We start from the raw sequence: 17,193 nt of genomic DNA, 5'->3' as shown, positions 1-17,193 counted from the left end.
ATGGTGTTCCCAAGAATACATCCCTTTCATCTGGTGTTCTTCTAAATGCTCATCAGCCCATGATGAAACACAAGTTCTTCTGAAGACACTTGTGAATGAATTGGCTGAACAGGCTGATCCTCACATAGGATTCTGCTTAGTTTATAGCCCAGCTGCCCAAGGGCACAGAACGAGTCCTTCTGCCCATGGTCATCAAACCAATCTCAGTGAGGACTGAGCCCTCAGGCTGACTATAACTAATTCAACCATTAGGCAAAGATCTCCAAAGATACCATGTTTTTAGAGCTGATGAAAATGGCTTGGGATAAACAAGACCCCTTGTTTGTTCCCTCACTGGGAGAAAGGTTGTATGTTGTGTTCAAGCATTCTGTGGCACTGGAGTGTGACAAATGCAGAATAAGATGGGTTTGATGAGTTGTGATGCTCAGTGGGAAACAGATTTAGGTCAATCTGGAATCGTAAAGTTAACATAAAGAAATTAAAAGCAATAGCAGAAACTCTTCTTGAGAGACTGTGTTGAGAGAAGCTGGACACTTCCTCATTTTCATCTTAAAAGATTATATTTGAAGCAGCCCCTCAGTTGGGCAACAGTACTGGTTAAGGTCTGCCACAGCCCCAGCAAACTGGAACACCCAGGTCCCAGCTAAACATCCTAACCACTGATTTGTAGGTAGTCTGTAAACTCTCCCGCTCCATAGTGCATTTTGGGTTTGTGAATTAAACCAGAAGATCGTTTTCATCACAAAGATTTCCCCACTTCTGAAGCATTGCCAAATCAGCACTTAAACACGCTCTACAATACATGCTGCCAGCTCATGACACTCGCAGCTGCTTCCCTGAAGTGCTCATTTTGTTTTGACTTCCTTTTATCTGCGCAGGTTTCTGCCAGTGAATCAGTCTGCTAGTGGAGACGGACCAGGCACAGTGGCAGAAGACACAAGCAAGGCAGTCAAAGCAGAGGTAAGTTGCTTGTATGTATGTGTTCATGGTCTCTTTCTCTGTTGCCTGTCTCCACAGAGATGTGCTCTCTTGATTTTGTGCAGTTGGTTGTAAAAATAGACAATGTTTTGCCTCTCTGATCTGTAAGCCTATTGCTATGCACAGAGGTGCTTCTTTGCTCAAATTAGAAGACAAATAAGTTTGATGTGCACAAAGGGAAGAAAAAGAGCAACTATTTAATTTTTCTCTACTTGTTTTCTTCAGTCTGAGAACAAGGGAATGAATGTTCCAGAATTGCAACAATGTGTGTAATCTGGACCTCCTGTTCCTGCCGTGTAATGCACATGTATGTTTTGTTAGTGAGTAAGGCAGCAAATTCTCATATGTGTTTAGTCACAGTCGCTTTTCTGGTTGGTGTGTGGTTGCCTTACAGCTACTGTGAAATAACTTTTAGACTTCTTAAGGCACAAGGTTAGAAGGATGAATTTCGGAATGGCTTTCATCTTAGTTTCACTAAATCTTAAAAGTACCTAAAGAACTTTCAAGGGCATTTCTTTCTCTGACCATTTTTCCATCTAAACATGTTCTTTTATAAGAGTTTGGTTTCACTAAATCTTAGAAGTACCTAAAGAACTTTCAAGAGCATTTCTCTCTCTGACCATTTTTTCATCTAAGCATGTTCTTTTATGACAGTTTACCATGCCCAGTAGTTACTTAGTTATTTCACCTCACTAGGTGGAAACAGCTGCTCACATCTCCTGTCTTTATTCCTAAAGTTTAAGGGAGTAGCAGCCTGCCAAGATTGATAGTACTCAGCCCGCTGTATCTCATTTAAAAGGTGAATACCTGGAAGTCCATGAGCCATGCCAGCTAAGCCAGGTGATGACGGAGTGCATTGAGGAAAGTTTGCCCTAACAAGAGGAATAATTCAGCCTCTGCATTGCCACAACTAATCTTGGTAGTGATTTGGAAACAATCTGAGCAGAAATTTTTCTTCCCAAATGAGATTCCCTGTGCAGGGAGAGAGAGGTATATTTTACTCCCACTAGAACAGAATAAAACAGCAGAAGGCAAAACACTGTTGCACTGCCTGAGTATGTAGTTGTGAAGCTTCCTGTTTTGACAACAGAAATTAAGAAGTATTTGATATACAAAGGGAATCAAATGGATGTGTCTTGATGCCAAGTTTAAAGTTTTGGGTGTTTCCAAATGCTGCCTCATTTCAACTGTTTGATGACTCATGAGATTTAATTCTTCAAATTTGTTCAGTCAATTTTAAAGGTTTAATTGAATATCACAAAAAGTCAAAACATATTTTCCTATAAGGATGTTTAGAGACTGAAAAAATCTCCTGGTTACCCCTCTCTCATTCCCACAAATCCTGTTCATATTCCCCATTACTTGACAGGGAATACTTTCTTATTTTCTCTTGATCTTGATATTGAACATTTCCAAGTAGAAATAAACTTCATAGAGCACCATATCTCATCATAGCAGATGACTTATGTCAGAAGCAGACTCAATAAACACGTGGCTGGATGAGAACCTCTGTTCTTCATTAAAAATTACATTCTCCATGTCTAATGTCTGGTTTAAGAAAGACTTGTCTCCTGAGTCTGCTTAACTTCCTAATGAAAACTGTACAACAGACACGTGTCCTACGAAATTCACTCACAAACCATGCATGCTGTAGCTGCTTTGAAGCTACATGGACACTGAAAAGTTGACTAGCTCACTCTTGGTGACTGCTCAGCTGATTGCCAGACATAACAACAGCTGCCTTCAGCCTGCCTCCCCTCATGCAAGGTTAAACCCTGTTGAATAGTCCTTCCCTGACAAACAGTCCTCAGGAGCTCCTGTGAACCCCATTACCTTACAGGCTTGTATCTCAGTGCTGAACTTGGCAGATATTTGACAATTACATCAAAAGTTAATTATGGGATGGACAGAAAGGTGAACTAACATGAACACACCATGGTCATAGAAGTATGTCCTCTTCTTCTGAGGAAATCAAGCTCACAGGAGCAGTAATGTCCCCAGTCATTACTGGTGAGGCAATCTTACAAGACACCTTGATGAGCTGAAGCCTTACACGCATTTCGTGTACCTTTTGTCCCATGGATTCTATTGTTGAACATTTGGGTCTCCTGCCTGATCTTTATGGTCTTTATACACATGCAGAATGGCTGCTACTTTTCCCTTCACAGCCCTCATTCTCTCTTCCCACATTCAAGCACAGCATACAAAAAAATCAGATGTATAAGGGCTTTTCCAGAATGTGTGAGCACAGTACTGAGCTTCATGCATTAATCTTTTTTGTACAGTTCTTTAGAAAGAACAATCCTATCCCCAAATCCCATCCCCTGCAGCGGTCTTGTAGGCAAGGAGCACTGAACTTGTGAGCACTTCTCTTGCTCTCCAAACAATTTTAGCCCATAATCTCACACTCAGTAACTTTCTGGGTCACAGAATCTGTTCTTCCCTTTCCTAGGTTGTATTCAAGTCAAAATTTTCATGTTGAAAAAAAGGTCTGGGAAGGTCACAGAGAGCAGTATTCCTGCTCTCATTGACCTGGGTTCTGGAAAATAAAGACTGAAGCTTGGAAGCAGTATCTCCTACTCCTACTGTAGGTGGAGTTGACACAAACTGGTACTAGGGTCAACTGCACTCTGCAATTTCTATTCAGAAAAGCTAATCTGGCACCATCAGTCAACCCAGGAAAGGGTAAGATCTCACCTCCCCATGACCAATGCAAGATTTGCACTGTGGACAGCCATTTCTAAGACAGAAAGGAGACAGGCCCTTGGCAACACAAAAGCAGTCTCAGGATCCACTGCTCACTGCTCAGGCTGCTTGGCTGGTGGCCAAGAGGTAAGACTGACTGGGAACTGACTCATGGGTATTTTGGGGAGCCACACATGGCCACCTTGTTTGCTTCATATTCTCAGAGGAGCTAATTCCAAGCAGGACCTGAACCTGGTCTTGGGCACATCATCCTGTGATGAAAGCACAAGCTGGCACTGAACTGGTGCAAGTATGTTCCCCTAAGCCAAGTACATCTCCTCACAGAGTCCTTGAATCACTTCTAGCCCCTTCATGAGCCTCATTATCTGATCCCTCACCCCAGTATGCCACTGACAGCCCTAGGAATGGCATTTGATCACAGAAGAGGAGAGGGCAGGTTTAAAGAGAGCCCATCCTGATCCTCTCTCACCTCATTCCTGAGGAGACAGGAAACAAACAATGCTTTCTTCTCCGTTCACCTCTTCTGCTGGCAGAAGAGTGGAGAGAGATAAAGACAGGCAAGCTGGGTGATAGTCATCTGAGGTACTCATGCTTCTTTGTCAAGCTTCTCCTAGACTCATACCAAGAGCTGGCCTTGCCTATTGACCACAGTTCTCTAGGAATCTATAGAGTGCTCAGGCATATTCTTGCGCGGTATCCCAAAGTGTTTTATTCTCCCGTTCTACAACCCTACCTGTTAAACAGGGTGAACTGTAGACAGCCCTTTCTCACACAGATACTTATTCTGCCCTTTGGGAAACAGACCTTGGGCAACCTTCAGGAGACTCCTACCTGGGTCTTCTGGTGGAATTCCACACCACTCCCTTCCTAACAGGCACACCCCTGCATGTGCTCTTTCACACAGCCTCAAGATGTGGTGCCTCCTCCTGCTGCTCTGCTCCCAGGGAATTGCCTTTTCAGCAGGATTCACAGCACCCTCCACTCTGAGTGCAGACACAAGCCCGTGCAAGAAGACTCGCAACCCTGAATGCTTTATGAATGTTGTAAGTTGGGTCACCTACTCTCCCTTTCTTTCTAAAGCTTCTCTCCCAGTACCATTACCACTGTTCCATAACTAACAGTCCTTGTCAGGAAGCTAAGAAGGGCCCCTTTTACATTTCCCATTTTCCCAGTCTGCTGTTTCCAAAACCACTGCCTTAGAGTCACCATCAAAATGAGGGCTGGCTCTGAACGTGCCAGGGACATATTGCATGAGGGCAGACACATAGCACTGTGTCACAGTGCACAGCCAGAGAATGCTGGCTGCTACTTTTGGCTCCAAGGCTAGGCAACTCCCCAGAACTCCAAGACTAGGCAATCCCCTGGATGCCCAGGCTACTGAATTTTGATCCCAGAAACTGGGCTCAGACCTGGACTGTGGCTAGAGCACAGATTACATGCTCCAGTCCATATCAAACTGAACAACAGACTTTTGCTGCATGTGTTTAGGGTGAACCCCAAGAGATATATGATAAACGTGAAGCTGTGTCATGCCCCATGGCAAATGTTTGCAGCCAGCTTTTTTAATACATGTTGGTATTTTGGGCTACCGCAAAAAGGGAGGAGTGCAAACCTGGCAAGAGGACAAAGAGCCCTCCAGCAACAGCCTGGAAGAAACCTTGATTCTCCTATCTGAACAGTCTGGGCTGCCACAGAGAAGAATTCCTTTGCAGTGGAGGCAAAGGCTGGTTTCTAATCTCAAGTGAAGCAAAGGCCTGCCCTTCCATAACAACCTGTTTGCTCAGAGGTAGGAGAAGTTGAACCCCTTCTTCAAACAGCAGATTCTCACAACACAAACTAATCCAAGATGGCTTGCCCTGAATCACCAAAGATTTCCTCAGAGTACATGCAAAATTAGGTGTAGGTGGTCTTATGAGTTCCTTTGACAAGGTCTCCACCCTTGTTTGCCTTGCCTGCATGGCTTGCCTAACCACACTTTGGCAAGAAAGGATTCATTATGGACCCTCCCCACAGCTTTTGGCATTGTCTTATGCAGATAGGGCGGCATATTTAATCTGTAGAAAGGTACGATCTGTATCACCCTTGCAAAACATGACAAATTGTCTCCCGAAAGGTTAGTCACTGAGTACAGTTCTGCCTTGTCCCATAATAGGGAGCCAAAAACCAAATAACTACGATCTAAGCAGGTCTGGAGAGGACTTTGCTGCGTCTTTTTACAAGACCTGTAATATTTATTGTCAGCCAAGGTCCTTGTGGCCAGGGGCCTTGCTCTGCCATCACAGTACATCTCACATCCACACTGTTCATTTTGGTTACCCTCCAGAACAGGACAACTTGCACATTAACAAACTCTCCTTTGGCTTTCCACAGAGTGAAATTATCAGATATCATGGGTACCCCAGCGAGGAATATGAAGTTACAACAGAGGATGGATACATTCTTGCTGTTTTCAGAATTCCTGCTGGGAGGAACAGCCGAAACACAGGTGTGACAGGGTTATAGGACATAAAGAAGGTCTGAAAGCCAACTTTTACCTTGGTGCCCTCCCCTTGGCACATGCAATGGCATGTACCACACTTTTCCATCTCCACAACAGCATCTAGTCAGAAATGTGGTTTGAACACTGAACCCATCTGAAGTCTGCACATTCGCTGTCTCTGTCCTTATTTCAGACTTTTCTAATAATTTTGTCATATCCCAGTTTGGGGTTTTTTTGCTCAAATGACCTGTGGGGATGGATTGGTAAACTGGATTTGGGAAGGTTTTGTGTTAGCACACTAAGTAATAAACATATAAAATAGAAGCCTGATAACAAAGCCTCTGAGGTTAGGTATACGAATATTCATTCCAGGGCTTCTGAAGGACAGAGATATTCTTGAGGAAGGAGGTAAGAAATCATGTCATCAGTGAAAAGCAAAAGCATTGCATCAGTTTCATCACATTTCCTGAATGGAATAAAAATTTCCAGCTGAAATTTGAAGTATCCTGGGTACTGCTACTTTGTTTAGTACTCCTTGTTAGAATTATAGAATTATTTATTTCAGATGCCTTCTCTTAATTGGATCTCTTCCTTTGGAGACCATTTGGACCAGCCTGACTCTCAAAGTAAGGCTAACCAAGGTTAGATGAAGGGCCTCTCAGCCCTGCTCACTTGGTTACCTAAGAGTGGATATGCTTCTTTGGATGAATTTTTCTTTGTCTTCCATACACTATTACTCCCTCAGCAGTTTTCAGCTTTGGGTAGATAGTTTCAGGACAGGCCCTGTAAGTTGGCTTTCCAGTGCTAGAAGAGGTGGGGACAGGCCTCCTCAGTAAATTCTTTATTTGCCAGACCTGTCATAAAATGGCTATGAAATGTCATAAAAAGGTTCCTGCTTGCATGGAACAAACCTCCAGGTTTCTCAGAACAATATCTAAGTATAGTTCTCCTGGGAGCTTTTTGAAGAAGGAAACCTCTCACAAGCTGAACTCTGCACTTCAATATTAATTACTGCTCTAATATAAGAATATTTTAATCTTTTTCAGGGCAAAGGCCTGTAGTCTTCCTACAGCATGCTTTTCTAGGAGACGCTACTCACTGGATTTCTAACCTGCACAATGACAGCTTGGGCTTCATCCTCGCAGATGCTGGCTGTGATGTCTGGATGGGAAACACCCGAGGGAACACTTGGTCTTTAAAACACAGGACCCTTAATCCCAGCCAGAAAGAATTCTGGAAGTTCAGGTACTCTGTAGAGAGAGAATTACTCAACATAGAAACTCCAAGGGGACTAGATAGCTTCAGCCTTATGGCTTTTATCTAAACCAGCATCGTAACAGGATCTGCACCAACCAAGGAGAGTAAAGAACCAGATGAAGAAGGATGCTCGTAGCTACACAGAGCTGGGAGAATTGGCTGGGGAAGAGATTTCAGACACTGGGAAATGAAATATCATGCTGTGGAAAAGGGAGTACTGTGAGAGGGAGAGAAAGAACCTCAGCTAGAACAGGCTGAGCAGCCTTGTCTAGAGATCTCTAATCTCTCACAGTTGAATTCAACCGAGAAAGACGTGTTTTGTAACCCATGCTGGTGAAAGCATTGATTAAATTCAGTTCCCCAAGGGCTGCAGCTGTCAGGCAAAACTGGCATCTGCTCTACAGAGAGCCCAAGGCATCAGGCAGCCTGGCTGTACAGCTGTGTCCCTCTGCCCACTTCCCCAAATCAAGCAGACACAGCCTGCAACCTCATCCTTCAGTGGGTCCTGTTTGGTGCAAGGAACAAAACTGACATTCAGTAACTCACACTGTGGTGGCTGAATTATCCGCAAGCTTTTTGTGTTTCTCCCTTTAGCTTTGATGAAATGGGTAAATATGATATTCCAGCAGAGCTGTATTTCATCATGAATAAAACTGGACAGAAGGATGTATATTACATTGGTCACTCTGAAGGCGCAACTGCAGGTAATGTTAGGACACTTATTAACAATGATTCATGTTCCTATCTGATCAGTAGGTGGGTTTCTCTATTGATTCTGTTGTTTTTCTTTTCATAGAGAGTTAGAAAAACATAGATGGTTTTCTGCGTTGAGATTTGGAACATATGCAAAACTTCTCTAAAAACAGTTTTGGTCACTGTTAATAAGCAAATAAACCTAATAGCAGATGCAAATATTGTTTAACTTTTTAAATAATTAGAGACATAGAAGTGAACATCTACTGGGTACTTCAGGTACTGTCATTGGCTATTTTTCTCAGCAATCATAGAATCATAGAATCATAGAATCATAGAATAGGTAGGGTTGGAAGAGACCTCCAAGATCATCAAGTCCAACCCCTGATCCAACTCCAATTACTATATCATGGCACTAAGGGCCACGTCCAATCTCTTTTTAAAAACCTCCAGGGATGGTGAATCCACCACCTCTCTGGGTAGGCCGTTCCAATGTCTGATAACCCTCTCTGTAAAGAATTTTTTCCTAACATCTAACCTAAACCTCCCCTGGCAGAGCTTGAGCCCATGTCCCCTTGTCCTATTGTTGGTTGCCCGGGAGAAGAGACCAACCCCCGCCTGGCTATAACCTCCCTTCAGGTAGTTGAAGAGAGTGATGAGGTCGCCTCTAAGCCTTCTCTTCTCCAGACTAAACAACCCCAGCTCCCTCAGCCTCTCCTCATAGGACTTGTGCTCAAGTCCCTTCACCAGCCTCGTTGCTCTTTTCTGGACCCGCTCCAGCACCTCAATGTCCTTCCTGAACTGAGGGGCCCAGAGCTGAACACAATACTCAAGGTGTGGCCTCACCAATGCAGAGTACAGGGGAAGGATCACTTCCCTGCTCCTGCTGGCCACACTGTTCCTGATGCAGGCCAGGATGCCATTGGCCTTCTTGGCTACCTGAGCACACTGCTGGCTCATGTTCAGCCTCCTGTCGATCAGCACCCCCAAGTCCCTTTCTGCCTGGCTGCTCTCCAGCCACTCTGTCCCCAGCCTGTAGCGCTGCAGGGGGTTGTTGTGGCCAAAGTGCAGGACCCGGCACTTGGCCTTGTTGAACTTCATTTCATTGGAGTTTGCCCATCTCTCCAGTCTATCCAGATCCCTCTGCAGAGCCCTCCTGCCTTCCGGCAGGTCGACACTCCCTCCCAACTTGGTGTCATCTGCAAATTTGCTGATGATGGACTCAATCCCCTCATCTAAATCATCGATAAAGATGTTAAAAAGGACTGGGCCCAGCACTGACCCCTGGGGGACACCACTGGTGACCGGCTTCCAACTGGATGCAGCTCCGTTCACCAGCACTCTCTGGGCCCGGCCCTCGAGCCAGTTCCTGACCCAGCAGAGAGTGCCCCTGTCCAAGCCGTGGGCTGCCAGCTTTTCCAGGAGTATGCTATGGGAGACAGTGTCAAAGGCTTTGCTGAAGTCCAGATAGACCACATCCACAGCCTTTCCCTCGTCCACCAGGTGGGTCACCTGATCGTAAACGGAGATCAGGTTGGTCAAACAGGATCTGCCCCTCCTAAACCCGTGTTGGCTGGGTCTGATCCCTTGTCCATCCTGTAGCTGCTGTGTGATTTCACACAGGATAATCTGCTCCATAAAGAATTCCAATAAGAATTTTCATTAAGGTCTTTGTTTGTATTGAGACATACAACTAGAATCATAGAATCATAGAATATCCTGAGTTGGAAGGGACCCACAAAGGTCATCAAAGCCCAGCTCATGGCCCAGCACAGGCCAGCCCCAAGAATCACACCATGTGCCTGAGAGCATTGTCCAAATTCTTCTCTTCTTGAGCTCTGGCGGGATTGGTGCTGTGACCACTTCCTTTGGGAGCCTGTTTCTTGTGAACAGGATGGAAAAACTAAAAAGATAAAACAGCACATATAATACATAATTTAAATTAACAGAAGACAAGGAAAAATAACCTCAACATTACTGTCATGTGACTTAATGTCAATCCTACAATTTAAAGTGTAGTTCATGAGTGGCTATAACTGGCCACATTACTGTTTAAAAGCATAGTGCCCGAGACTGAAAATTAGGAAAGAAAAAATATTATTAACTTCTTTTCTCTTAGGCCCAACCATTAGCATTAATTTATTTCATGGTCTCTGAATGCACCTAACTTTCTTCTAGCGTCAGCTGAAAGCTCTTGATATTTATGGTTTATATGTAAGATCCATGAACAGATATTGATCAGAAATGAACAACTGCCAGTTCATTAGTGTAAACAACCTAGAAAAAAAAGAGAAGGAACAGTGGGAAAACCATAATATTATCACAGCTCCAGATCTTACCTTCTTTGCCTCTCATAAGAGATTTAAAGACCCTCAGGGCAAAACAAACTAACCATCTAGGCTTTCTTCAGCTACTGGTGATGCAAACAATTAGTTGAAAACACTCAAACCTCCCAGTATTCAGCTGATTATTCTACAATTTCCTCATGAAAGCATAAACAGATAATATATATATATTATATATATTATATATATTATAATAAACTATAATCTGAAAAACTCATTTTTTATGAGTGTTTCTTGAACTTTAGAGGGAATTAATGTTGTAATGAAAACCTCATTGACATGTTGCCACAAAAACTGTTCTGATGACATGCTCTAAACCTCAGAATGAACTTTGCCTCCCAAATAAAATTAGTTTCAGGACTTATCTTCAACACTTGCCTTAAGCAAAACGCAGCACAGACAAACATGAACAACAGATGGCAAATCTGGTATCAGTACCTACTGTTTATGTATTTAATTTATCTGTAGAAGATATCTTCACTAACTCAGTCTGTCTCTTCTCTGTTTGCAGGCTTCATAGCATTTTCTACATACCCTGAGCTGGCTCAACGGGTGAAAGTGTTCTTTGCTCTGGGTCCAGTAACTGCATGCCCACATGCTACAAGCATTCTGGTTAGGATAACAAATCTTCCTGAACCACTGCTCTGGGTATGTAATTTTTCCTTCTAAGGGGCCCGATGCCTTACTAACCTTCACGAGGTTCACTCAGCATGAGATGAAGTGTTCCCAAACAAGTGACCTGCTGACACTGAGCTAGGGATGAATTGAGTGCTCTTGAAAGATCTGTTCCCAAATTCCATGGGGAAAACAGTCAGGATACAGAGCTTTCAGCAGCAGATCCCTGTGAAGCAGGAGACTGGTGAAACTCTATCTTGTTGTACTCTTACAGTTTAACTAATATTTTGCTGGCCTCACGCAGGAGGAACTAAACAAGTGCAATAGCAGCCATGGCAGTCTCTAGGACTTCAAAAATGATTAGGCACTGAGGTCATTACACTAGAAATAGAAGGATGGCTTCCTCCAGGATTGATTATAATAATATGAAAAAGGAAGAATAAATGATGCATTATGGGGAAGAGGGTGTTTTAAGGGGTACTGTGAGGATAAGCTGTTTCAGCACTCTGAACACTGCTCTAGGAGGCTAGGCTATTAGCTACAATTTCCTGCATAAAATGTTTCTGTAACCAGAAAAAAAAGTGTTGCACTTTTCCTTTCCTTCAGTTACTATTCGGCTGCAAAGGAGCCTTTCACCAGATCGGATTTCTGAAAGGACCCGTGACACAGTTATGTACAAACCTGGATAAGTTTTGTGCCCATGTTCTCTGTTACATAGCTGGAGGCAGCATAAAAAATCTGAACACGGTAAGTATATGCAAGAACACCTACTCAAAATAAAACTAAAGTGATTTTGGAAGTTACACTTGTACATTTTCTCCTTATCTAGTTATTGTCGTGCATGTAAACATACATAAACCACAACATAGTTCTCAGCAGACTGAGGGAATGCCAGGACATTGTGTGCTGTCAACAGCAGCAGCATGACTAGAGGTAGTGATGGATGGGACCAACAACTTGGCACATTCCAATTCCAGAAAGAAAAGACTGAATTCAGACTACACCTATATTGTATATGTCAATAGATGTACCCTCTCTGGGGGCTAAGCCAACCAGAATTGGTCACACACAGATGTTCTTTAAAAAGAAACAGTGAATGATGGAGTTGAATTTATTCTTGGCAATACAGTTGCCAGTTTCTTCCCCTGACATGTGGACACTGGCGTCCTCTGAACACTGGAATAGCTAAAAGTCAGGAAAAAGCCCCTTTTTAATTCCCACTTTTAAGACTACTTGCACCAAAACTTGGTCCCAAAGAACAACCGTAAAGGGCATTTTCCCATTTTGTTGACCTTAGAACTGGACCCAACAGCTCAATCTACAAGGTGCAGAGCTACACAAAGTCCTTACGTTGTGCTGAGGAGTGCAGCACACCTACAGTGGGATTCACAAACACTAATGCATCAGTCATAGGGGACAGGAGAGATAGAAGAGTTTTCTGTGTGCTTGCCAGCATATGGACACTGTGGTGTCAATCCCCTTTATAGTGGCCAAAGTGCAGAAGCTGGCCTGTATAATGTTTATTACTGCAATATCTGTAATGACAGGGAGGCATTTTTTCCATCTATAACCACTTTTAAAAGCACACATGAGAAAGCAGTTAGAATCAAAGGTTCAATGCAAAAGAAATTAAAGGCATCGCAGCCCTTTTGAATTGCAGAGCTAAACCATTAAGATATTTCCTGATTTGTGTTAAGTCACTCATGTGGTCCTCAGGGCAAGGTAACACAGCTGAGGAAGAATCTGGGGAGATGGGACTGGAACATCTCCCTAATAGAACTACAAAGAATACAAACAAGCTGGCTTCTTTAGGACTAGGAGTAAAGTGAATAAAAAACCAAATCTTCATAAGACTTATACATGCATGGGAGTCTGGTGTGAGATGGGAAGTCTACTTTGAAAGAGTTGAAAGGTTTTTCCCTAATTTTTCTGGGCACAGGATCCCACAGCAGTACTGTCTTCGTGGAATGTACTGCTTTCCCAGAGAGGGCATGCAGATACATACTCTTAACCAGCTCTTCTGAAGTCTGCTTCTCCGTTTTCTGCCTGATATTCAAAGAATACCCCATTAATATGGGGGGTTTATACAGCAGCAGTATGTTGCTCAGTTTCTTTGCATTTTTATTCTGTCACAACACCGGGTCTCTGTCTTTATAAAATTTCTGCTTTCTCCTCAGAGTCGAATAGACACATACGTAGGACATTCCCCAGCTGGAACATCAGTACAGAACATTGTTCATTGGCAACAGGTATAACTGTGCACAGATGTATAAACAGTCTCTTACTACTGCTTTTTATGCAACCAACAGCCTACAAGGAAATCCAGAGATGATGGATCTGGGAAACCGACCGTCACACTTTCTCACCTGCTGCCACGAGCACCTGCACACTTAATGTAGTCTAGAATGTAGATTTGCTCTTGAAGATACCCTTGACAATGATTCCCAGCAGTCAGTCCCACAGGATATAACTAGCCAGGAAATGGAGAAAAACCACTGACAGCTAGTGACTTTACAGTCTATTTTGCCGGCCTCTAACAAAGTCAGGTGGATAAAAGCAAACACAGACACAGCAAGATAAAATAGCAAAGACAATACAGTAAGCAGATTTCTAGCACACACCCAGTTACTTAAATCCTTGAAGCAAAGGTTTTCTAAATTGACAGGCCCTGGATTTCTTTCAGCCTTTATTACATACAACTACTCACAAATGAAATTACTTGTCATGTTCGTGCAAAAAATAAAATCACCAAAACAAACAAAAAACTCCAGGTATATGTACTTAACTCTTCACTCATCAGTCCTGCAAGGCATATTACACTAGACTAGTAATAGCCCTGACACATTATAGGCATTCAGGTTCTCTTTCCATGGGACAACTGAACCCAACTCTGTATTACAAACAGAAACCCCAACCTTAGTTACCCAAGGTAGTAAAGCAAAATTTTAAGTAACAAAACATACCAAGGGTGGAAGATAAGGATCATGATAAAAAATTAGCAAGAGAAAAGGCAATGAAGCCACTTATCCTATGATCTACCCTCAATATCCAGGAAGCCTGCAACCAGAGAAAAGTGTGGGAGTAACTCACAGTCCACTACCTGAGCACTAAAATGCCTCCTGCAATCTGCTTCTTGGTCTCCTGCCACTTTCATTTTATCTGTTCTTTTAACAGCTAGCACATACAGACCAATTTCAAGCTTACAACTACGGCTCTAAGGAAAACATGAAGAGATACAACCAGGTAAGGCAATATGGTTTCCTTGAGAACTCATTCTTGGGTCCTGGTAAAACTAAGAATAGAAAAACTCAAATTTTAGCACATGTGAATGCTACCAAGGGAAAGAGAGGTCTCAGGTAACATTTCAACTGAATCACACACAAAAGTATAAAAGTCTATTCACAGACACGGCATGGACAGATCCTTGCAGACAGCTAACAGAAGTTCTTTTTGCCTCCCCTACTGATGCAGGGATGTGTCCAATGACATGCCAACTTAAATGTCATTCCCAAAAGGCAAAGAGCCACACCCAAGTCCTGGGACTGGATGGGTACAGTGCTCCTCAATTCCCCCAAAATATTCGGGATCTGCCTTTCAATTAAGGGAGGAAATTAATTTCACAGCTACAGTGATCTCTGCAATGGACTGACAATCATTTCCCTTTTAATCAGCACATTTGACTTGCAGTGTCCTGTGCTGTCTGCTCTTCACAGACAGAAAGACTCCAGAGATATAATCAGTCCATTTCTATCTCACATACTGTCTCAGAAATTTTCTAGAGTGAAATTATAAATGGCCAAATTATTTCCTTGTCACTTAAGTTCCAAGCATGAAAACTAAAATGAACAGTTGCACTCCATGGCCCAACTAAATTTATAGATCTTCACACCCCGAATATCAGGAAAGAGAAGGAGAGATGTTGTCACAGAATCCTTCCCTAAACATAACTTTTGATACAACAGCATTTACTCAGCCTTCTCCCTTTCTTACAGACTGCTCCTCCTGTGTACAAGATAGAGGAGATAACCATACCAATTGCTGTTTGGAGCGGAGGAGAGGACACATTTGCAGATCCAAGAGACACGGCAAGGCTACTTCCTCAGATTAGTAATCTAATTTACCATGAGCATTTTCCTACATGGGGACATCTTGATTTCATCTGGGGCCTTGATGCAACTGAGAAAATGTATATGAAAATCATTGAACTAATAAAAAAATACTTTTGAAATTAATGAAAGCTGAAAACATGAATGTATTCAAGAATGTACTGCAGGGATCATTTAATTTGAACAGCTTTTATTTCTACGAGACTGATTTGCCTAAGCCTACATTCTGTTGTTCTCATGCATATCTTATGTACCCCATCAAGGCATTCCCATGCCAAATTTGTGTCTTCCTATGGAGATCTAAAAGTATGATTTGATCATTTCTCTGTTGAAATGAGCACCTTTATTTACATTAAATTATTTATCCCCTTGACAGAGGACTTGGCTTTTTTTTTTTTACTTTTTTCCCTCCTCACAGAGATCTTCAAACGCAAGAAACTGAGCAGACAATAGGTGACTACCAACATGGGTTTAGGAGGGGCAGATCCTGTTTGACCAACCTGATCTCCTTTTACGATCAGGTGACCCACCTGGTGGACGAGGGAAAGGCTGTGGATGTGGTCTATCTGGACTTCAGCAAAGCCTTTGACACTGTCTCCCATAGCATACTCCTGGAAAAGCTGGCAGCCCACGGCTTGGACAAGGGCACTCTCTGCTGGGTCAGGAACTGGCTCGAGGGCCGGGCCCAGAGAGTGCTGGTGAACGGAGCTGCATCCAGTTGGCGGCCGGTCACCAGTGGTGTCCCCCAGGGGTCAGTGCTGGGCCCAGTCCTTTTTAACATCTTTATCGATGATTTAGATGAGGGGATTGAGTCCATCATCAGCAAATTTGCAGATGACACCAAGTTGGGAGGGAGTGTCGACCTACCGGAAGGCAGGAGGGCTGTGCAGAGGGATCTGGATAGACTGGAGAGATGGGCAAACTCCAATGGAATGAAGTTCAACAAGGCCAAGTGCCGGGTCCTGCACTTTGGCCACAACAACCCCCTGCAGCGCTACAGGCTGGGGACAGAGTGGCTGGAGAGCAGCCAGGCAGAAAGGGACTTGGGGGTGCTGATCGACAGGAGGCTGAACATGAGCCAGCAGTGTGCTCAGGTAGCCAAGAAGGCCAATGGCATCCTGGCCTGCATCAGGAACAGTGTGGCCAGCAGGAGCAGGGAAGTGATCCTTCCCCTGTACTCTGCATTGGTGAGGCCACACCTTGAGTATTGTGTTCAGCTCTGGGCCCCTCAGTTCAGGAAGGACATTGAGGTGCTGGAGCGGGTCCAGAGAAGAGCAACGAGACTGGTGAAGGGACTTGAGCACAAGTCCTATGAGGAGAGGCTGAGGGAGCTGGGGTTGTTTAGTCTGGAGAAGAGAAGGCTTAGAGGCGACCTCATCACTCTCTTCAACTACCTGAAGGGAGGTTATAGCCAGGCGGGGGTTGGTCTCTTCTCCCGGGCAACCAACAATAGGACAAGGGAACATGGGCTCAAGCTCTGCCAGGGGAGGTTTAGGTTAGATGTTAGGAAGAAATTCTTTACAGAGAGGGTTATCAGGCATTGGAACAACCTACCCAGAGAGGTGGTGGATTCACCATCCCTGGAGGTTTTTAAAAAGAGATTGGACGTGGCCCTTAGTGCCATGATATAGTAATTGGAGTTGGATCAGGGGTTGGACTTGATGATCTTAGAGGTCTCTTCCAACCCTACCTATTCTATGATTCTATGATTCTATGATTCTACCAAACATCAAGGAATCCAGCCTCAGAAAAACTCATAGAAGCATTCTGCTGCCCTCCATGCCTACAAAGCACCCAAATGTCTGCTCACACACTCTAAAACCCTCGATTTTGAAGACCATGGATGGCAGCTGAGGAATAATGAAATGCAGACCCATCTGGCAAGGTGCACTCCAAGCAATACAGGTTCCACCCCATGAATTATTCTTGACACTGGCAATGAAGCTGTTTCAAGCACTCTTGAGATATCAGCTTCGACTTTTAGACAGCTCTGTGTCTTGTCCATTCTTCCTTT

General features: G+C 43.6%; 1 protein-coding gene across 1 annotated transcript; it reads left to right on the top strand.

Annotated features, from left to right (window-relative positions):
- Positions 1-591: 591 nt before the first annotated feature.
- Positions 592-15,600, top strand: LOC113961803 (lysosomal acid lipase/cholesteryl ester hydrolase-like). The gene is made up of 11 exons (XM_027672414.1): positions 592-666; positions 879-960; positions 4,589-4,727; positions 6,055-6,169; positions 7,210-7,408; positions 8,015-8,124; positions 10,970-11,106; positions 11,680-11,820; positions 13,251-13,322; positions 14,248-14,316; positions 15,066-15,600. The coding sequence occupies exons 3-11, from the start codon at positions 4,596-4,598 to the stop codon at positions 15,297-15,299; spliced, it is 1,209 nt and encodes a 402-aa protein (XP_027528215.1). The 5' UTR covers positions 592-666; positions 879-960; positions 4,589-4,595; the 3' UTR covers positions 15,300-15,600.
- The last annotated feature ends 1,593 nt before the right edge of the window (positions 15,601-17,193 follow it).

This window comes from Neopelma chrysocephalum, unplaced genomic scaffold, assembly GCF_003984885.1.
Source record: "Neopelma chrysocephalum unplaced genomic scaffold, ASM398488v2 Primary Assembly neopelma1_97390, whole genome shotgun sequence".
In the NCBI taxonomy this organism is placed as follows: domain Eukaryota; kingdom Metazoa; phylum Chordata; class Aves; order Passeriformes; family Pipridae; genus Neopelma; species Neopelma chrysocephalum.
Note: the sequence above shows the minus strand (reverse complement) of the source record. Positions and strands in the feature narration are given on the sequence as shown.

Bases quoted from the DNA above. Each gene is read 5' to 3' on its own strand.
- LOC113961803 (XM_027672414.1), top strand. From the start codon at position 4,596: ATGTGGTGCCTCCTCCTGCTGCTCTGCTCCCAGGGAATTGCCTTTTCA. The intron at 8,125-10,969 runs GTAATGTTAGGA...CTCTGTTTGCAG, and splicing joins CTCTGAAGGCGCAACTGCAG to GCTTCATAGCATTTTCTACA. The intron at 14,317-15,065 runs GTAAGGCAATAT...CCTTTCTTACAG, and splicing joins ACATGAAGAGATACAACCAG to ACTGCTCCTCCTGTGTACAA.